Raw genomic sequence first — 22624 nt, 5'->3', positions numbered from 1 at the left:
ATATAAAATGTCTAAATATTGTTGTAGTCAACATGATAAAATTATTAGTTCTTATCAAAGAATTATTAAAAGATAAAAAAATACGTATCCACAATCTCTATATAATATATATGGCCATAAAAAAATTCACAATTTAACTGTCGTTTTTTTCTCCCTTTTTCTGTTGCCACGTAGCACCCAAAATCTTCATTATTTCATGTTTCGGCTTATCCGGATTAGATTTTGCAACAGCTTGGTATTCGGAAAGAACAAATTTCTGGAATTCGTTTGTTTCCTTTGGGGGCCGTCCATTGACAGATTTCAATACTACTTCTCTCCCACAATATTTACAGACTTTGATCTGATTTGAGGGTAGTTTGGTCATCTTCCCCAGCCTAAAAAAAAAAAAATTGAATTACGATTAGAATCAAAATGGCAATGTCCAAATTGTTGTAAGAATGTACTTACTCGCGGCCACAACCACATTCATAAATATACTTCCAATTTCTTGCGTAATGATGGCGTACATTTATCTTAGGAATCTCTGGGAAAGTTTTGTGGAACACATCTGTCCTACAAATATATTTAAAAATTATTAGAAAGTAACCGGAAAATTCTTGTTAAACCCTTCCCTTAATGCAACAATCTGTGAGTTACATGTCATTTCTTAAGAGTGAGTCTATGAGATGAGTTGTTTAAAACAGTTTAAAGTATGCATCCATGATCTTCGTTTATTTCAAATATACAAGAATAATTTTTTGCCTATTATTTCTTCATTAAATTTATCCTTGTGCAGAAATGTGCCCAGCGTAAGGGTTGCCTACCAGGGCACATAGGGCAGAGAGGCAACAATAAATAGGTCAAGGAAAATTCCATGAGGTCAAGCGATCCATACACAATGGATTAAAAATAAGTCCTCCCCATTGCGAAAAAGTTTAAAGGATCATCACAGAAACTAATGGAAGAACTACTAAATATAGGATGTGTTATGACTAGAATAACGGTTGGACTGCTGACTGGACAATCAGGAGGCATATCTAATGAGTCAGAATAGCAGACACCAGCTAGAAACAGCAGAACAAGTCCACTGCTGTAGCTTTGCAGGCTGAGGAAACCCAGGCCTGAAAGATACATACGTAAGTCCTTGAAAAAAGCACACAATAGGCACTGGTTATGGTGCTCAGGTTGTAGAAAGGACAACTCCTACTCAAATCTTATTCGTAAAATTGCTAAATCATAGTTGATACTTTAAGAACCTTAATCTTGAAAAATGGCAAAAAGGAGGGAGAATTCAAAAAGGTGCGGTTGAGATGGGAAGTTGGTGTCCGAGTGGATCGAGGTCACGATAGCTCAAGTGGTAGAGCAGCGGCGTATCAAGCCGAAGATCGTGGGTTCGAATCCCGCTCGTGCCATTGACTTTTTTATCTCAACTAAAAACCTTAATTAATTATAATTTATAATTTCCACAAAGCAATAAGAATAATCCATGAATAAAGTGTTTAACAATAACATAAATAACTGAAATAAAACAATTCATATTAAAAAATTGTCATTACCAAGCTTTCCAAGCAGTTCCGTGTGATGTTCTTACATTATCAATTAACCAAGTAGCAACATGACACATTTCATGTGCCATGACATCCCGTAGTATGTGAGGTTTTGTGATAAACTGAAACGAGTTAATAACAAATCACTTTTACGATAAATATTGTTTATTGTTGTTAGTTTATTGGGTTCGTTCTAACAAGCCAGAAAATTTTGGTCTTTATCCTTTCATAAACTATCAACTACTTTCAAGGGAGAAAAGTATTTACCACTTTTGATAACTGAATAGCGGCAACCCGCTTAAATACTGTCTCGTTGTCGACTGTAGTTCTTATTATCCTTTGTTTTGTTATACCTGCTGCGCTTGTAAGTCGTCCACTCCATGTTATTTCACAATTGGTCAACTGTAATGTTTGCAAATTTTAATTAATCAACAGTACTGAAAACAAATATTTATAACAGTTTTGGAATTTCTAATTTGATAATAATTTAATATAAATAAATAAATTCAGTATAAATAAATTGTATTTATTCTAAAGTTCTGTAAGTTTAATAAAAGCTTTATGAATACTAAATTCTGTTCTAATAAACCATTATAGGTGGAGACACTATTTTCATATTTTTCTTTTTCCTTCTTAGTTTTCATTTTTAGCTATTTTTACTTTTATTTCTGCCTTTTCCAAATATATATAAACCTATTCTTACTTTGATTTTACAGGTTAATTAAAAATGTATTTTAAATTTTGGAAAAGGTAAAATCAAAATGAAAAAAGTCTAATACTAAATGGAAAAATCAAAATTAAAACAGAAAAATCTAATCACAGTAATTTTGATGAAATCGATGGTGCAGGCCTCATAGATAAATGAATTTGTAGAAATCTAATATCAAATGGTAAAGTCAATTTATTATTATTATTTTATTCAATTAATTGAAGTTTTAAGTTGAGATAAAAAGTCAGTGTCATGAGCGGGATTCGAACCCACGACCTTCGGCTTGATACGTCGCTTCTCTACCACTTGAGCTATCGTGACTTCGATAACCTTAATTAATTGAATGATATTAACTGGTCAAGTGGACTATTAGAAAAAAAAANGGGTCATTGCCGGCACCCCACATATAAAGCCTTCTCACATTTATCTTCTTAGCTATCTTATGTGTACATTCTTTTCTGAATCTTCTTATGCCTCAACTAAACGACTGTTGCCTTCCGATTCACCTAATAGGAGATTCATTATCTTGTTTGTTGTTACCCTCCCACATGTGATAAATTAAAATACATAGATATAATATTTATACACATTTTCATAATTCACATTCATACTAATTTACTAACCTACACTACAACTAAATTAGAGGTTGAAAGATTATCGTGATCTTGCAGCCTCCTTTCTTTCACATTAATAAATACATTCAAACGGTATTTACAAATTCCACTCATACACTAAACTATCATCCTAATCTAAATTGTTTGACAGGCCTTAGAGTACTCAATATTCCTCGACAGCCACATCATTTCACGCATCACCTCTCACGGTAAAAAATACATTCATTTTGGACAAGCCACTACACTTCGGAAGTATAGTACCAACAAAATGCCAATGACCCATCCCTATATATGTAGTTTAAATTCAAAATGCAATAAATAAAAATGATGGTGGCACAATTGGCAAAAAAAATGGCCTTTGATAGAATATTGAATGTTAATAAAGAATACTTATTACACACTACTACCTTTCAAATAAATTACAATTAATTAAGGTTTTTAGTTGTGATAAAAAAGTCAATGGCACCACGAAATTAGTGAATTAAATGATTTAAAATGAAGTACACTTCAATAAAGCTCTCCGTGGCCATTTCATTTGTTGCCGAGAATCCAATCCGATTACACGACATTTAAAAAATGGCAAAAAAGAGGGAAAATTCAAAAAGGTGGGGTTGAGATGGAAAGTTGGTTTCCGAGTGGATCGAGGTCACGATAGCTCAAGTGGTAGAGCAGCGGCGTATCTAGCCAAAGATCGTGGGTTCAAATCCCGCTCGTGCCATTGACTTTTTTATCTCAACTAAAAACCTTAATTAATTGTAATATAATAATTGGTCAAGTGGACCACGAAATTAGTGAATTAAATTTCAAATAAAGTTAAACAATATTCATTAAACTAGCAAGAATTTGTTTTTTTAAGTAATTATATATCTAAAGTATGTTCTCACCTTACCTTTTTTTTAAAAACATTCAAATTAAAATACTGGAACAAGAAAATAGCTAACTGTTGCATACTTTTCTTAAAATTAGTTACATAATATTCTGCTTTGGCATCCAAAGGTATTCCGTATGTGTTTTCTAAAAAAATAAGAATTATTATTACTAAAACCTATAAATATTACTTTTTGTACATCACAATAATCAATCAGGTCTAATTTGATTATCGAAATTTATAACCAATTTTTATTATATAACACCTGAACTCTTATTTCAAAAACTTCAACATTTTAAACACGGAAATCAACTATAATAATTCATGCCATAACTGTTTTCATAATTTACTCCTCTTTGTAAATTGTCTTGAATTAATTTTGTTTCTTTTTTTATAAGGTTTTCGGCCAATGGGAGACGTGACCAGAGGTCTAACCGTTATTACGTATAGTCAGTGTTTATTTTTTTATTTATAACCCATGTTTTACTTTACAATCCTAGGCCGAAATATGTTATGGCATTAACTTTTTGTGTTCTTTTTTCTGTTTCTTACAGGTGAGGCTTTTGATCTTGTGCCATTCCAAGATATTTCATTCCCCTTGCAAAGCCGTATTTTTATTTTTTTAAAAGAGGGCGCTGTTAGATTAAGCTTCCTAGATCCAATGACGTAATAGATGTATTTAATTTTGTATAAACTGTACACAAACCGCTAGTTAACATCTTTAAAATTTGTCAAGTTCGGTTTCTATAGAGAATATTTAATATTACCAACCTTCCAATGAGCTTAAAAATGAAAGCCGAAATTCGCCTATTTGTTTTCTGAAAGCAGAAAGATAAATATGTAAGTAATTGAAAAAATCTGAGTTACTCTCACTTTACTCTTTAACACTTTAAAACACTCGAGCATACTTAAAATCAACTTACTCCTTTTTAAGCAAACATAAAGATTGCGAATAATATGTATCCTTGTTTCTTTGTTTTATTTGGTTTTTTTGTTCATTTTGTTTACCATCATATTTATTGTCACTGTTATCCGAGTCAGAGCAACTGATAATAGGTCTGAATAAAAGAAAAAACATAAATCTATCGTACATTATCATATTAAGTACTAAAACTAATTAAAAGAAGATTTACACAAAAATATTTTTATAAAAATAAAAGTTTATAGTTTGCATATAATGATAATAAATAATATTCTTTGAGCAAAGCAAAAAAAGTACTCTTCTTTTGAGAAAATCTTTCATTGAGACAGTTTAAATTATAATTGTACGTTGTATGACATTTAAATTTTATTTTATTATCATTTACTTACCAACAGGATTTCTCAAGGGATGGTAAAATAATGGCGAAAATGTGAAAATCAAAATGGAAAAATTAATACCAAATGGAAAAATCCAAATTAACATGGAAAAATTTGAATAATAAATGGAACAGACAAGCCTAAAAGTGTAAAAGTCAACTTAAAATTGAAAAGTAAAAATTAAAATAGAAAACATCAAATATTAAATGGGAAAGTTGACATTCAAATGAAAAAATAATAATAATAATATTAAATGGAAAAGTAGAAATAAAAATGGTAAAATCAAATATTCAATGGAAGAGTCAAAATTAAAATGGAAAATCANAAGATCGTGCCCAATAACTGAAAAGTTGGATGATAAATGGAAAAGTCAAAATTAAAATGGAAAACATAATATTAAATGAAAATTAATCTTTGTTAGGTATTGGTTGAAATGAAAAAGTCAGTGTCACGAGGGGGATTCAAAAGTAGGTTGAGATGGGAAGTTGGTGTCCGAGTGGATCAAAATCACGATAGCTCAAGTGGTAGAGCAGCGGCGTATTTAGCTGAAGGTCGTGGGTTCGAAACCCGCTCGTGACACTGACTTTTTTATCTCAACCAAAACCTTAATTAAAGATTAATTAATTGAAAAGAATTTATTTGGTCAATCGGACCACGCATTAAATGAAAATATTTAAATTAAAATGGAAAAGTTGTATAATAAATGGATAAGTTGAATATTAAATTGGAAGCCAATAGGTTATATTTCAAGATAAAATCTGTTATACATCATATTAAGTACTAAAACTACTTAAGAAGAGATGTACACAAAATTCTTTTTATAAAAGTAAAGAAATAAATTATTATAGATCATATATAACAATAATTCCTTAAATTCACTAATTTCGTGGTCCGCTTGACCAATTAATATATTACAATTAATTAAGATTTTTAGTTGAGATAAAAAATAGAAAACTCAAAAAGGTGGGTTTGAGATAGGAAGTTGGTGTCCGAGTGGATCGAAGTCACGATAGCTCAAGTGGTAGAGCAGCGGCGTATCTAGCCAAAGATTGTGGGTTTGAATCCCGCTCGTGCCATTGACTTCTTTATCTCAACTAAAAACCTTAATTAATGGTAATATAACAATAATAAAAAATACTCTTAGAAAAGAGCAAAAAGTACTTTTTATTTGAAATTTATTTTTATTGAGTTTATAATAATTTTATTGTAGTATTATTTACTTACGGACGTGATTTCTCAGGTGATGATAAAACAATGACATTTTTTTCATCCAGAGGTATATTTTCCTTATCGCTTATTTTACCACTGGACCTGCAAGATTAAAAGAATAACAATGTGGTTCTATCGTTATGAAAAAAATTGTTTAAAAAATATTTGAAACAACTGAGATGATTTTCACATCAGGCAGTACAATTAAATCATAATGATTTATATTTTGAATGTTTATAATTGAAAATACAGTCAATGATCAAATCTTGTCTGTACTGACAATAAAGATCAATTATATTTATTTTCTAACATAAATTTTGTGTGTAAATATATAATAGAAATACACTCACCTTGTTTGTTTATTTGTTCTTTTTGACTTATCAATGGTGGTATTTTTTATTTGTTCATTACCTTCATCACTGTCACTGCTGTAAGATATATGGCTGTTCTGGAATCTAAAAAATAATATATAATTATATGTTGCCATCATATTTAAGCTGCTATCATTATTCAGACAACTCAAGCCAAATTTCATGGTTTTTTTTTTTCTTTTAAAATATTATTAAATAAAATGTGCAACACTTACTCTTTTTGTCTATCTGTAAAAGATTGTGCCCAATAACTGAATTTCTTCCGATCGGTAATTACTGTATCCACTTTTTCATTACCACCGATGCTCATTTCATGCAGTCTAAGCATTAAAAATAACAATAAATTCATTTGATTTGATGAAATAATGTTTACAAACTGTCATTTTACTTTTTTTATTAAATTAAACTGTTAAAACCAGTCCAGTCATTACGAGGTTGACATACTGTTATGGCCCAAAATTGCTGACCAAAATATGCCCGTTTCTCAGTGGAGAGGGAGTGAGGAAAAAATTTATAAAATAAATACCTGTTCAACATAAATGAAGAAATAAATAAAAATAAGATTGGGCGCCAGTATTTTTAACAAATAGAATGACAAAAAGAAAGAGGAATGAACTGAAAATATAAAAAAAATAAAACTGCAGCACAGGAGAAGAGAAGAAAACCTCGAAGAATTTTCATCAGAAAATTTCAAGGAAAATTAGAATATCCTCTTCACAGCTAATTAAATTAAATAAAACTAATGATTGTGTTTACACAAAATTGCCAAAAGAAGAAACAAATAAAATCCTGGTCCAAGTTGAACACACAAAACTTATTTTCTGGTGACTGCTGCTGTCCTTTCTCAATGCCAATCCAATGGCTTTTTCCGTCGCCCCGGAGGTGGTCATGGTAGAAACAGATCCCCTTCCTGGATCAAGATGCACACGAGTAGGAAAATCCGGTGAAACACCAATGCCTATTCCCTCGTCTTGTCTCCATTCATTGTTCTCTTATCGCCCCCCTCATCCGTTCCTTCCCCTCTCCACCAGCGTTGCACATGTCCACTTTTTTCGCCTATTTTCTCTTTTCTTTTATTTTTAAGTTAACATTTTCTTGTACAAAACCAACCCTTTTTATAAATAATTAACTTTGGTTTACCTGGCTATTATCTTTTTCCCAGCTCTGTTCTCCTCTTTATAGGGCAAGCACAATATTTTCCAATGTTTGGGGGAAGGGGGACAGACTTAACCATTTATTTTTGGCCAAAGCCAGCATATTAGTCCGGCATGCTGAGAAAGGTTGTTTGATGATGCCACTTGATTTCTTTAAACAAACTGTATATACGATATAATTGAGGAATGAAAATTCATGTTAATAAATACGCTCTCAATATAAAAAAATGAGATGCAGTAAAACCTCTATTATGCGAGGTTCGATTATCCGGGAATCCAATTATCAGGGCCCCGGATCTCCGAATACGTATACTATGTATACAGATATACATTTTGCTTAGAAACAAGCCACTTCTGATTCTAAGAACACCGCCTTCTCTCTTGTTCCTATGAAACTCCCACTGGTATATTTATATTGAACATATTCGGTATGGACGTGTAGGGTGTTGTGGGTATTTTTGGAATTGAATCGGTGTCACTGGCCTTTAGTGTCACTTTGTCAATATTACTGTAAAGACGGTTTTTTGATTTGACCTATTGAAAAAATTTTACAATTAAAACAAAAATTAATCAAAATGTTTGTGCTATATACATATTAATAAAAGTAATATATGTACACGCGTCTTCTTAATTCAACTTTAAATTAACACATTAAAAAAATAAATTCCATTACCCGGGGTTTTCGCTTGGGCCCCCCTACCAAACATTATCCCTTGTTAATTTCATAGCCTAGTCTTCATCGGATGAGGATAACCCTTCTTCTTCGAGTCAGATCCTACGAGGGCCACCTATCAACATTGCCCTTAAAAGCTTCTCATCGACACTGCCATTTATTTTAATAATGTTTTTTACTGCATTTTTTTAGGGTCGTCACGGTGGTTAAGTCCAGAGATTGGGACATCCCAGCCTTGTTCGCCTTTTCGGTATGTAAATAAGAAATAATATATTTGAAAATTGTTTAAATTAAAATTGTATGCCTAAAGGGCTGAAATGACCTCGTTGATAGCCTCTGGAGTCAAACTACAGCAGTAATCTGACCCCGGACTGCCAAAACTCTAAGCAGGTGATTCTTACAGCTTGCGTATTATTGCATTATTTATACTTACTTGTCCAATACCTCCTCAGAACTTGATGAAGAAATGGCGTTCTTAATTCTCCGTCGTTGAATCGGTTTAATCTCATCATCGCTATAGTCACTATCATCGCTTCTGCACGAGACGATGACACTGTCCAACCTAACAAAAATACTTTGTTATAAAGTATTTAATAATTTTATTTATTACTGTCGTAGCTGAAATGCAGCGTCAGTGCTAGGTTATGCAGGGATTCATACCCAGAAACGCGAGACAAATACGAGTCGGATGCTTTAACCACTTGGCGGCTTAAATGTTAAACCACACGCATTCAACAATTTTTACATACAAAACCCAGAGATTAACAATTATAGAGTTTATAAATATTTTTATAGTGAACCGGCTTTATGTCACTTATTGGGTTTGTTTCTGCCCGGTGATGTTTCGGCTTTACGCAGTGAAGTTCCTCACTGAAGACAATGCAATGCCAAAATACATTCGAGTAGTTCAACAAACTCGCGGGCGAAGGCAAACCCAATGCCGGTCCTGCACGAGTCCACCGACCAACACCCAGCATCAACTTTATAAATATTTTATTAGCGATTAAAGAGATTAAAAATGACTACAATTCTGTCTGGGCAATTGATTAATGACTTTTGATATTCGAATTGGCCCTGTTCAAAATAAATCTGACTAATGAATCAATTTACTGAAATTGATGAGTGTACACAAATTATAGGCAAAAGTTACTAACTCTGGTCAAGACCTACCATCAAACTGATGCTCAGAAATAATAAAACATAATAAATATGTATAACATCCTAAGGCATAAAGAAATAAACAGTAAAACAGACAGAAATATTATTTATTACAGACATACCTTTTCATGGTGTAAGTATTAAAAAAAGAGCGAGATGAACGTCGATACTGCCTGGGTGATTTAAAACTAAAAGAACTATAAAATAATAAACAAAGGAACTGCAAACGTATAAAATAACGTTATGTGACAATGAACAGTAAATGAAACAAAAGCTCCTGATAAGTCCAATTTCCCGCCAAGTATTATCAGTTATCACTCCAGCCTTATTCGATATAACCGACAATCGAACTACCATCGCTCCATTTTAATTGTTTCTGTTCTCGTTCCATCAAAAAACACGTTAGCTAAATTTTCCACGGATTAAAATTCTTCCATTTCTGTAAAACTAAGAGGAATTTATTCTTAACTCTTCCAAAGTTTCTCAAGGTAATATAATGATTGTACCTTGAGTCATTTTCAGTTGATAACTTGATATCTCGAGGTGCTAAATGATCCAATTTTATTGTTTCTGCTCTCCATCCATCAAGAAACATGTTAGCTACATTGTGCATGGATCCATAGATTAAAATTGTTATTCTGGAATTTCTGTAAAAATAACAGTAATTGTTCGTAACTCTTCCAAAGTTTCTCAATGTAGATACAATACTTGTACCTTGAATCATTTTTCAGTTGATAACTTGATATCTCGAGGTGCTAAATGATCCAATTTTATTGTTTCTGTTCTCCTTCCATCAAGAAACATGGTAGCTACATTATCGATGGATTAAAATGGTTAATAGAAATGATAAATGATGGAGTGAGTGTGGTGTTCAATACTTTTTAAAAGGATAGTTCCTACACACATACTGTGATATACTACTATATAGATACTACTTACTGTGAGTAGGAACTATCCTTTTAAAAAGTATTAAAATGGTTATTCTGGCATTTTTTTGTAACAATAACAGGAATTTTTCTTAACCCTTCCAAAGTTTCTCAAGGTACATACAATGCTTGTACCTTGAGTCACTTTTTGGATCATTTCCCGAGGTGCTAAACATTTTAATTGTTTTCACTCTTCTTCCATCAAGAAACATGTTAGCAACATTTCCATGGATTAAAATTGTATTCTGTCTTTTCTGTCAAAATAGCAGCAATTTTTGATAGCCCTTCCAAAGTTTCTCAGGGTACATACAATGTTTGTATCTCGAGTCATTTTTCAGTTGATCTCCCTTCATCCTACCACCCTATCAGTCTCTTTTCTGTAATGAGCCTCTAAACAAACTTTTTATTTCTGACAAACTTAAAAGTGGCGTGTTAGTTGAAATAAATTTGTAAAAAAAAATATAATTTGTACTAGGTAGATAAAATTTTTGGGACGAATAAATACAAGTACCAACATGTCCAGGAAACTTCTTTGCAATTTTCTTGATTCAGGATTTCTACTGTCATTTCATTCTAGTCTTCATACCAAGGCAAGATCCCACATAAGTGACACGATTGAGAGTTTATTTTTTTAATATGCATCTCCCTACTTTCTTCAATTATGAGGTGTGTAAGATATGAGGAGTATTATGGTACCTGAACCAGTAGGGGCTACAAAGACTTGAAAAGGTTGAGAATACAGTTTTAAACCATTGACAATGCTTTTTGTTCGGTTTGGATAGAAATGGCTTCATCTTACCTGTCAGTAGTGCATATATGTATACATTTTCCACCTTTTTGTTAATAAGCATATTTTGAAAACAGTAAAGTTTAGGGTTTAAAGTTAAAAGGAGCCCTCTTTACAACTTGCGCACTGGACTAATATTGGTCTATGGTGCAATATCCAGTTGTCTTCGCTCTCCATTAAGCTTAAAAAATTTTGTCCCCTCACAGAAGCAGAAATATCCTGCAATATGTTCTGCTGTTTCTTCCTCTTCCTGGACAGATCTGTACAAGATGGAAATATTTATGGCAGGAGTTGGGAAAAAATTAAGCTTAACTTTAAATAACAATGACTGTATTAATTACAATACAAATTACAATAAAAAATATCACAATTTTTCATATTAAGCATTCATCAAATAACATAACCATTAAAGATGTAAAATTACGAACAATACGTAATATTGAAAATAATATTTCTCTATTATGTTATGAGATCATTCACAATCAAAATTGTTATCACATACATTTCCAATTTGGCTTTGTTACAATAATTGAAATACATAACAAATTACAATTTTTCTACAAGAGATACTTTCTTCCAATTTCATACTCAAAGATTACTCTAGAGTTTATTTGGCAATTTTTTTTACAATGTAATTGTAGTTTTATTTATTCTTTTAATATAATACCATCTGACAACTCTTCAGTAATTTGATGTGTAATAGGTGTACACTAAATACTAGTTTTCTTATGTTAATTTAATTATTTTAGTGAAAATTTTAATATTAAATTATATTTGGGGCAGAATTATTAAATATTACTTAATAGTTTTACCATTGCTTTAATTATATCAACAAATCATTTAAAAATATAAATAATTCTTTCTAGAAAATCGTATTTATTTACATATTGCACAGTGACATTATTTATTGATTTCGAGTTTTCTTCAAAAGTAACTTACACTTTTTATAAATAGCATAAATAAGCCATGGAAGTTGAAATGCCAAGATAATGCAAAGGCCAATTGATCTATCGTACAGATACCAAATTTGAGAAATTATTATTGTAAAAACAATAGACGCATATACAATATTTGCTGAGAGGAGTCCGTCCAAGATTAGAAAATTGTAGACAGTTTTGTATCTTGATGCTGAAACAGGTAAAAAAATTTAAATCCCTTCTTTTAAAAATTAAGTACAATAATATTTTATATGTGGAGAAACTAATTCCCAATTCTGTTTGTTGTTTAAAAAAATTCTCCTTGAATACTACCCAAAAAATGGTGCAAATCAGAACAAACCCGAAAAGGCCACAGAAATATCAATAAAAATAACTAGATATCCCAACAATTAATTACTAGCTTGTTCATTTCACTAACCCACCACTGACGATGGTGAAAAGTTGTAACATTTTTTGACAGGCCAAAATGATCAGGAACAACCAAACTATAGCGCATGGTTTAAAAAAAATCATTTTTCATCCAGTTATCTCAAAATTATTTGAAAAAGTTATGCTAAAAAGAATGAAACCCTTAATTGAAAAAGATAACACACTAACCCACCAGTTTGCATTCAGAGCCAAGCATTCAACCATAAATCAGATACATAGAATCACTGATATCATAGAGAAAGCTCTGGAAGATATATGTTCAGCTTTATTCCTGGTTTAATACTTAAGCTTAAAAAAATATTCCTAAAATAACATGTTGAACTTTTGACCTCTTATCTTTTGGAAAGACTGTTCTACATTAGATGGCAAGATTTGTTTAAAATCAAGGTTGACCGCAAGGTAGCATCTTAAGCCCCATACTATACTTGTATACAAATAACCTACCACTGAAGGAAAACATAATCATTGCAACATTTACTGATGACACAGCTCTGTCGAAAAATGTTTCTATGCATCTATGAACAGATGGAATTGCAGTTAACAGCATGACTAGACATATACTTGGAAGGTTAATTTCACAAATAGAAAATTAGTAGACAGACCAATAAGCTTCAATCGTAAAGTAGTTCAGTTAAATATTTAGGCATGACAATGGATAAAAAAATTAAAATGGAAAGAACAAAGCAAAAAGAAAAGGGAAGAACATGACTTCAAATATCAAAACTTTACTGGTTGCTGGGAAGGTATTTCCGACCATAAACATAAAATAAAATCATGATCTATAATCACATATTAAAACCTATATGGATGTACAGTATAAAACTTTTGGGCTGAAAAATCAATCATCAATCAAAAAAACATTATGCATTGGATCCAAATTAAATCCTGCAAAATATGGTTAGATACTCCTTGGTATGTTCGAAATTAGTGACATACATACATGAACATCCCACATCTGAACACTGAGTTCACACAATGTGTTTACAAGTACTATTGCGGACTGCAGTGGCTGAGTGGTTTAAATTTTTAAAATTTCATCAAAAACTAATTTGCGACAGGCAGCCTGTTTAACCGTTTTGTGAGGCAAATGTCAGCCGACTAGATTCACCTGCATAAGCAACTTAATAAATTGCCGACAAAGCATCTAAAAGTTGGTCTTAGAGGTTATTTTATTATCTTATCTGTGGTATAGACAAAAGTAACGTAATAATTTTGTCTTTTAGAATATTGTTCTCATTTGCACTTTTTTAAATTAAATTTGTCCCAGCAAAAATAGATACTGTACCTGTGTATCTTGTAAATACAGCAAAGAAGGGAGAGGAAATGTATAAAAAGAGCCAGCCTAGCGATCTATAAAATCTAACCGACCACACATTTCTGTTGTGTTCGTCTTTAATCATAGCATCTGGCAACACCTTTCCCTTCGAAAGCAAAATAATGCCATCCTGCCCCAACATTTTTCCGCTCTGCCTTGCAATTATACTAACCTAAAAAATATATATTTTTTAAATTTATTTTTCATACAACACAACAATTAAATACTAAAAACCTTGAAGCATATTAGCCCATTTAATATAATAGTAATTCTAAATTAGTCATAAAATAAATAAGTTAAAAACACTTGGGCCTTAATTGTACAATTTATTGTTAATTGAAAATGAAATAGTAATAATAAATTCAATTAATTAAGGTTTTTAATTGAGATAAAAAAGTCAGTGTCACGAGCGGGATTCGAACCCACGACCTTCAGCTAGATATGCCACTACTCTACCACTTGAGCTATCGTGACTTCGATCCACTCGGACACCAACTTCCCATCTCAACCACACCTTTTCAATTTTCCCTCCTTTTTTGCCATTTTAACTTTAAAACTAACTAATTTCACTAGTTTTCGTGGTCCACTTGACCAATTAATATTTTTCAATTAATTAAGGTTTTTAGCTGAGATAAATGAAAAATGGCAAAAAAGGAGGTAAAATTCAAAAGGTGTGGTTGAGATGGGAAGTTAGTGCCCGTGTGGATCGAAGTCACGATAGTTCAAGTGGTAGAGTAGCGGTGTATCAAGCCGAAGATCGTGGGTTCGATTCCCGCTCGTGCCATTGACTTTTTTTATCTCAACTAAAAACCTTAATTAATTGTAATGTATTAATTAGTTAAGCGGACCCCGAAATTAGTGAATTCAACTATTAATCTTTACACCTAGTCATTACGGAAAATAAACATATAAATACAAGTGTCTTTTTTTTCTTTGTGCGTATTTTAAAGGAAATTTTTATAAGTATTAAACATAGTAGTTGTTATAGAGGAAATTTAATAGATGTGTGAAGTGTGAAATTACCATATCGCCAGACATGCCAGCGAAGGAAAACTGCACCCTGATATTACCCACTTCAGGATTCCAAACGTCAGATGTATGATAGTAGAGTCCAGCATGAAGTTTAATATCTCTGTTTTCTGGTCTTTCGTCGCTTGTTATTAACATGAAGTCGGCGAATTTCTTCTTTATATTGACACTGAATACATAAGTACCGATTCTCACGACTTCACTTATGTACAGTTTACTTGTCAATGGAAATTTGCTAGGAAACGAGTGCCATGAAAATCAAGTGAAAAATCAGTGAGAGATGTATATATCAGAAAAAGGAACTGATTTATTACCTGGGGTTCTGGTGTCCAACTGGCATGTGAAAGTTGCTGCTATCGATTAGCTTGTCCCGCCAGTCAGTCTGATAGGTGTATTTTCTGTAAGACAGATAAACATTTATATATAAAACTCTGTAAACAATTGTAAGCTTAAAGAATCTACCGAAAAAATAGTACAAAATTAACATACTTTGGCGACTCTTCATACTCAATCCATTGGAACATTTGAACTCTGCGTTTTAAGCATACAGCAGGAACAGATATGCCGTAATCTGGTTCTGTAAGTGGTTCATCGACGTGCAATTCCCCAGCTAAATAAACCAAAGACCCTTCATTGATTGATTCGACTTTATTTATGTCAGTTACTACCCTCAAATTTTGAAATAATGTCGACAGAGATTTTGTGTTTTGGATCGCTTCTTGCTGAAACACAAAAAGAAAAGTTGTTTAAATTGGCGTTTAATTAAATTGTATAAAAATAATCAATGTTAAATAAGTCAAGAATAGAAAAATTATCTATTCAATATATATAAACGGTATATCTATAAAAATCTCTATACTAATGTTGATTTAAATCGTTAGATTTTCTTCTATGGTCTATGAGGTGATGAGCCTGAGTGATTCTATTAAGATAAAAGAGACCTGATTTAACATAATTACATAGATGCTAGAATGCGTCTGACAGGCCAGTCCAGTGAGGGTAAGCAGACAATGATTATTGGTAAAAATCAAATAAGAATTACAATTAATTAAGGTTTTTAGTCGAGATGAAAAAAGACAATGGCACGAGCGGGATTCGAACCCACGATCTTCGGCTTGATACGCCGCTGCTCTACCACTTGAGCTATCGTGACCTCGATCCACTCGGACATCAACTTCCTATCTCAACCTCACCTTATGAGTTTCCCTCCTTTTTTTCATCTCGACTAAAAACCTTAATTAATTGTAATGAGTTAATTGGTCAAGCAGACCACGAAATTAGGGAATTTAAAGAAATCAAATAAGAATATTGATTTAGTTATTAAAAAAAAGTTCTCTTGTATAATAAAAATAAAATTTAAATTTAAAAAAAAAATTAAAAATACATTAGCAAGATGTGTTTTCTACTTCACCCGATGAACTTCAGAATGATCAATTTGTGTATGTGTGTGATTGAGAGAGAGAGAAAAAGGATAATAGTAAAAGAGAGGAGAGAAGAAGAGGGAGAGAGAGAGCTGGAGAAAGAAATGGAGTAGGAAAGAAAGAGCAGGTGGAGAAAGAGAGAGAGTGAGAGAGGGAGGGTGAGGGGGATGGAGCGGGAGAGGGAGAGAGAGGGTGAGGGAGTGAGAGAGAGAGGGTGAGGGAGTGAGAGAGAGAGGGAGTGAGAGAGAGAGCAGAGAAAGGGAGGGAGAGAGAGAGAGGGAGGGAGAGAGAGAGAGGGAAAGTTATAAAAAATTCTATATATTCAAATATAGTGTGTTTAGAAGTGTCGATTGGTAACTCCCTTTTTAGAGAACTGAAAAAACTGTCTACAACAGAATTGTTGTAACAACAATTTTTATGATTCATGCTAGGTAAGAGGGAGCGTTTGAATCTTAATTATAATATTTTGAATTTGAATAAACTATGATGGTCATTTCTGACCATTTTGATAACCTCATTCTCACTGATTTTCACTGCTGTCATACGACCAGTGCATACGGCAAAATTTTGTCTAATAGACCAAACTGATGACTATTTAGTATAGGCAGACCAAAATGTCCGAAAGAACCAAACCACAGATTCATATCCCCTACAGACCCCACGAAGAAATTTCACAATGTCATATGTAAAGTATTATGAATTATGAGAACATTCAATTTTGGCACTCTCAACAATGATCAGGCTTCTTCATCAATCAGATTGCTAGATTATCAAGTTTTTATTGAACGAATTACCTCATTATTTGTGATAATGACAAAAGCTAATATCAATAAACATGCGCCAATAAGTACTCGTCCCCACTCTGATTTTAGTTCCAGCCATAAAGCGATTTCTTTTTGTTTCTGAAAAGAAAAGAATCTTTATTATTCCTTTTATATATTTAAATATAATTTATAAGAAAAATGGAGTAATGGCCAATATGGCGCTTGTTAATAAGGAATGTATACATTGAGATTTTCTTAGTTGAAGGAAACAGATTGGAAAAGTATACGTACATTACTCTTTGCCACAACCATTCTGTATTCTGTAACAGAAATACTATTTAAGTTATACACCACATACAGATATAAAATTAGTTTAACTCAAAAGTTGTTAAATAATAACACACACAAACAAACGCCATCTGAAATGTAGGCCTAACAACTGCACAAAGATTATCGTTTATCAATAATAAGAAGAAGAGACTGAATTACAAGAAATCAATTATTTTTAATTAGTAATCCCACATTGTATGCATCGATTGGTCACAAGAACACAGCAGGTCTCCATTAATTATGGGGCATGGATAGGGATAAATGAGGTTGCTACAAGAACACCTTGACCTAAGTAGATCTGTTGTATTCCTCTATTTTTTTGTTGTCCTCAGGTTTTTAGTCAACCTCCATAGCCTTGCCAGCGGCTCTTAGTTAGGATCTTAATCTACTATAGAGCCAATATAATAATAATAATAATAATACTATATTTCAGGCAGAGAATGTGGTTGTGCCCAATATATATTACACAGGGCGGGCGACCAGGACCCGAGGGGTTAAAAGCCTGAGTAGGCCCGTACCCCATCCCTAAAAGGTCCGGGACCTGGTCGGCTCACGAGTCCTGCATAAACCTATTGGACCCATTCACAAACCCCAGGATTGTGGTCCATTTTATCCTGGGGAGTGTTTTGGTTATGTCCTCTCCTTCGAAAGTATTAAATCTTTCCCTAGCATACCTATCGCATTCTGCGAGGTAGTGTCGAGCCGTTTCTTCTTTTGTTTCGCAGAAGCGGCAGAAGGGGTCTGGTAGAGTACCCATTATGAAGAGGTGTCTTCTCAAGGGGCAATGGCCCGTTAGGATACCTATCAGCCTCCTTATTCCCCTCCTAGAGTTAGAGAGTAGCCATTTCGTTTCTTTAGGTTTGATTTCCTTCAGAAACTCCTTCGATTGCCTGCATCCGGGGGACATATTCCATTCCTTAAGGAATTGTTTCATGCCCCAGCTACCTATACTCTCTTTTGCTGTGCTTAAAGAATGGGGTAATACCGGTTGTGGTCTGACGAACTCAGTATTTGATCCTTCCTTGGCCAGGCTGTCCGCCTCCTCATTGCCATAGTGCCCCTTATGAGCAGGTATCCATATGAGGGTTACCCTATTCTCATACCTGGTGATAGTCCTATTAATGAGTTCAACGGTTTCCTCTACCAGTCTAGATGTTGATAGTTCTTTTTGTAATGATTTTAGACTGGCCTGACTGTCGGAAAAAATTTTAATATCTTTTCCCTTAATCTTGTTATCCATCAGTGTTCTACAGCAAACATTAATGGCCCAGACCTCTGCCTGAAAGACCGAGGTGTTATTACCAAGATGATAGGAGATGCTGATCCCTAATTTAGGTATGTGTATTCCAGCACCACTTCCCTTATCCTTAATGAGTGAGCCATCGGTGAAGCAATCTAGACTACGATGGTCATCATCAGACCTATAGTTATAGTCACAGGGAGTAACTACCTGAAAGTACTTTTTCCCTAAAGGTGTTTTCACCTTTTTATCGCTTACACCCAGTAGTTGGTTGTTGACCTTACTCAATAAATGTAAAATTTTCGAGTGTCCTATATTATTTCCCTTATGGTTCCAGCTGGTATAGCTAGGTATAATCTATAGCAGCTGGTTAGTGCTTTAACCTTGACTTTTTTGTTGTCCTCAGGTTTTTAGTCAACCTCCATAGCCTTGCCAGCGGGTCTTAGTTAGGATCTTAATCTACTATAGAGCCAATATAATAATAATAATAATAATACTATATTTCAGGCAGAGAATGTGGTTGTGCCAAGGAGTTCAAAAGGCTGATAAAACCAAAAAAAGTTTAGCCATCTGCTTGGCAGCCAGGAGGCACTAAAGGAAACCTCATCGATAATAAAGTCCAGAGACATTTGAGATTGCATCAAGGCCCTTACCCTTAGGCAAGTTACCTTTGTAGTGTCAGGACTAACAGGGCAGAGGGTCATGAGGAGTAACTGTTTGCACCATAATAAATTGCCAAAAAAGTAGATCAGTCTATGGGTTAATGGTGGTAGATGGTCTATGGGATTATAAGTGCTCATAATTGGATTGTACCCAGGACAGAGGCATGCAAAAGGTCATCAGGGCCATCACAGAATTACTAAACCTTGAACCTATTAGGACCAAAATGGTAGTATGACTGAAATACAAGATGCTAGATGCGTGGGAAGGGAGGTCTTGATTAAAACGTTTAGCCCTAAACGTGTGATTGGACTGTGGCGCATTAGAGAAAACAACTGTACTTAACATTCTAAGCACTTTAAGCACTTATAAACTTAGAATTTTAATATACATATTTAAAATTACATCAAATAAATGTCCTTAATATCAACATTTTTCCCACATTGCTTATCCAAATTCCTTATCCGAACGCACCAATCATAGGAACTCCTCTAAAACTTTAGCCTTATCGTTATTTAGAAATCGTGAGATGTGGTCTGGCATGATGTTATAAATCCCAGGACCTGAAGATGATCTCAATAAAGACCGAAACGTTGTCACGATAAAGAAAATGTTTTTCTAAACCCACATTACACCAGACCACATCTCACGATCTCTAAATAATCATCAACTAACAGTCTCTAAACACCACACGTTTAGCCTTATCCTTCAGATTTGCAGGAAAATTTTGTAAGGTGGACAACAGGGATAGAAATGAGAATATGATTGATCAACCTTGACTTTAAAACTCCCGTCAGAGAAGTATGACTTTAAGAAATTTAGGAACACAACATGGACCACCTCGCCAGTTTATAAACTAAGAGTCTGTGAGACACGGGATCAAACACCCTGGAGAAATCAAGATGATATTAGTTGGAATGTTTGAATCCATGTTTTTGTCCAGAGTTTAATTAATTAAATAATCAAATATTTTCTGTCATGGAATAAATAATATTACTATAAATATAAGCAGTATACAACAAAAAATATCTAGATTTTTAGGTGTTGCGGTTTCTTTTGGGTGTTTAAGAACCATGTCAATTTTGCACTGGTCAATTCTGAGCAATGGTCCAATGTGGGGAGATATTGTAAAAAATTGGATGTCCTAAAGGGTGCTTAAATTAAATTTAATAGCGACATAACAATAAATTGTAAAAACCAATGAAATAATGAGTAATCCGCTCAGATCTTTTCAGAATCGATTAAATTATTTTTTATTTGTCAACCCGGAAGAGAGAAATGAAACGGACTTTTTAATTTGTCCCGAGGAGGGAGAGTGTCAGGGCCAAGGCCAAACTTACGAGAATGGATCGAAGTGGAGCGAGGCGAGTGGGGGCGAGGATTGATTCGAGGATTTCCTGGCGAAGAAATTCCAGGGAAGTTCCAGCGTCCGCTCAGATCGATTACCGCCGTGTTTGTGAGTCTTGTGAGTTGTGAGTCGGCTCACGGCTCACGATACAACTAACGAGAAATTTACGATCATCTGCCTCCGTCTCTTTCGATCGCTCTTGCTGCGCTGAGGGGATTTCACATGTCCCAGAGGCGGCGCATGTCTGGAGGCGGGACTGGTCGAGCCGTTCCACCTTCGAATGCAATCCTACAATCTTGAAATAAACTTTTGTTTTTCATCTTCACACTCCATAGCAATGAGGATAATAACTATAACATTTAACCATTTTTAATCAGGGGTAGTGTGAATGTAATTTATTAGCGTGAATGGACGGATTTTTTCCAATTACTCCGAGGAATATCGAGTACCCTAAAGCAGTGAGAATGTCATTTATTAGCGTGAATGGACGGATTTTTTCCAATTACTCCGAGGAATATCGAGTACCCTAAAGCAGTGAGAATGTCATTTATTAGCGTGAATGGACGGATTTTTTCCAATTACTCCGAGGAATATCGAGTACCCTAGGTAGTATGAATTTAATTTATTAGAGCAAATGGACGGATTTTTGTCCAATTACCCCTAGGAACATCAAGAACCCTGGGTAGTGTGAATGTCATTTATTAGAGTGAATGGACGGAGTTTTGTCCAATTACCCCTAGGAATATCGAGAACCCTGGGTAGTGTGAATGTCATTTATTAGCGTGAATGGACGGATTTTTGTCCAATTACCCCTAGGAACATCAAGAACCCTGGATAGTGTGAATTTAATTTATTACCATGCATGGATGGAGTTCTTGTCCAATTACCCCTAGGAATATCGAGAACCCTGGGTAGTGTGAATGTCATTTATTAGCGTGAATGGACGGAGTTTTGTCCAATTACCCCTAGGAATATCGAGAACCCTGGGTAGTGTGAATGTCATTTATTAGCGTGAATGGACGGAGTTTTGTCCAATTATCCCTAGGAATATCGAGCATTTTGGGGCAGTATGAATATAATTTAGTAAGATTATTCAGAACCAGTCCGCATCTCATGATTTCTGAATAATCATCCACAAACGGTGACTAATCACCACACATAATTTAGTATCGTGAATGGACGGATTTTTTGCCCTATTACTCCGAGGAATATCGAGTATCATGGATAGTGTGAATGGCAACTAAACTATCGTTTTTTATCTTGTTTTTGTGTGTTTGTTATTTGTGTTATTTTATCTACACTTGACGAGGCCCTGAGGTACAGAAAGGCTAGCAATAGTATAAAGAAAAGAAAGAGTTGGTTGAGATGCAAAGAAATAGGAAAAGAAATTATTAGGATTACAATGCGAGAAAGACAGGAAAAGAAAAGCAAAGACAAAGAAAGTGAGGGCTAGTGATGAGAAGAAATGTAGTTTGACACCCCTTAAGAATAAAAAAAAAGAAGCAAAGAAACAAACGCTGAAAAGGGATGGGATTCCCCAATAGAGTGAGAAAATGCAGTAGTTTGTTGATTTACAGATCAGTCACCCCCTGGAGAGCCAAAGATAAAACATAAAAAACAATTCATTAAACTTTTAAGCATATCATTGATCTCCCCAATACACATCCATAATCAAAGTGGAAGAAACAGGAGTACTGAATTTGACAAGGTGGCCAGCACAATGGAACTGCTAGCAAGAAAACAGCAGCTGAAAATTTGGGATATTATGCTTCCCATGCAGTGGGACAGAAGGAAATAGGGTGATTGATACTTCAATCGCTAAAATTTGGTATTACACAGAAAAGTATCTTTAGCCA

General features: G+C 33.8%; 3 protein-coding genes across 3 annotated transcripts; all 3 read right to left on the bottom strand.

Moving 5' to 3' along the window:
• Window positions 1-89: 89 nt before the first annotated feature.
• On the bottom strand, window positions 90-4810 carry LOC106673106 (acidic repeat-containing protein). The gene is made up of 7 exons (XM_024228850.1): window positions 4641-4810; window positions 4489-4535; window positions 3739-3863; window positions 1794-1928; window positions 1536-1648; window positions 448-552; window positions 90-374 (listed from the first exon to the last, which is right to left on the bottom strand). Exons 1-7 carry the CDS (start codon window positions 4808-4810, stop codon window positions 134-136), a joined length of 936 nt encoding a protein of 311 aa, XP_024084618.1. The 3' UTR covers window positions 90-133.
• Window positions 4811-5324: 514 nt separating this feature from the next.
• Window positions 5325-9906, bottom strand: LOC106673112. Its single transcript, XM_024228849.1, has 6 exons — window positions 9704-9906; window positions 8857-8985; window positions 6812-6916; window positions 6576-6680; window positions 6241-6327; window positions 5325-5358 (listed from the first exon to the last, which is right to left on the bottom strand). Exons 1-6 carry the CDS (start codon window positions 9709-9711, stop codon window positions 5325-5327), a joined length of 468 nt encoding a protein of 155 aa, XP_024084617.1. The 5' UTR covers window positions 9712-9906.
• Window positions 9907-11678: 1772 nt separating this feature from the next.
• Window positions 11679-20896, bottom strand: LOC106671220 (transmembrane protein 43 homolog). The gene is made up of 8 exons (XM_024228844.1): window positions 20761-20896; window positions 17482-17510; window positions 17221-17328; window positions 15495-15727; window positions 15320-15403; window positions 15000-15240; window positions 13947-14148; window positions 11679-12422 (listed from the first exon to the last, which is right to left on the bottom strand). Exons 2-8 carry the CDS (start codon window positions 17500-17502, stop codon window positions 12199-12201), a joined length of 1113 nt encoding a protein of 370 aa, XP_024084612.1. The 5' UTR covers window positions 17503-17510; window positions 20761-20896; the 3' UTR covers window positions 11679-12198.
• Between the last annotated feature and the right edge of the window lie 1728 nt (window positions 20897-22624).

This window comes from Cimex lectularius, unplaced genomic scaffold, assembly GCF_000648675.2.
Source record: "Cimex lectularius strain Harlan isolate CLEC.00 unplaced genomic scaffold, Clec_2.1 scaffold159, whole genome shotgun sequence".
Taxonomy (NCBI): Eukaryota; Metazoa; Arthropoda; class Insecta; order Hemiptera; family Cimicidae; genus Cimex; species Cimex lectularius.
The sequence above is the reverse complement of the archived record's forward strand: the minus strand, read 5'-3'. Positions and strand labels throughout refer to the sequence as shown.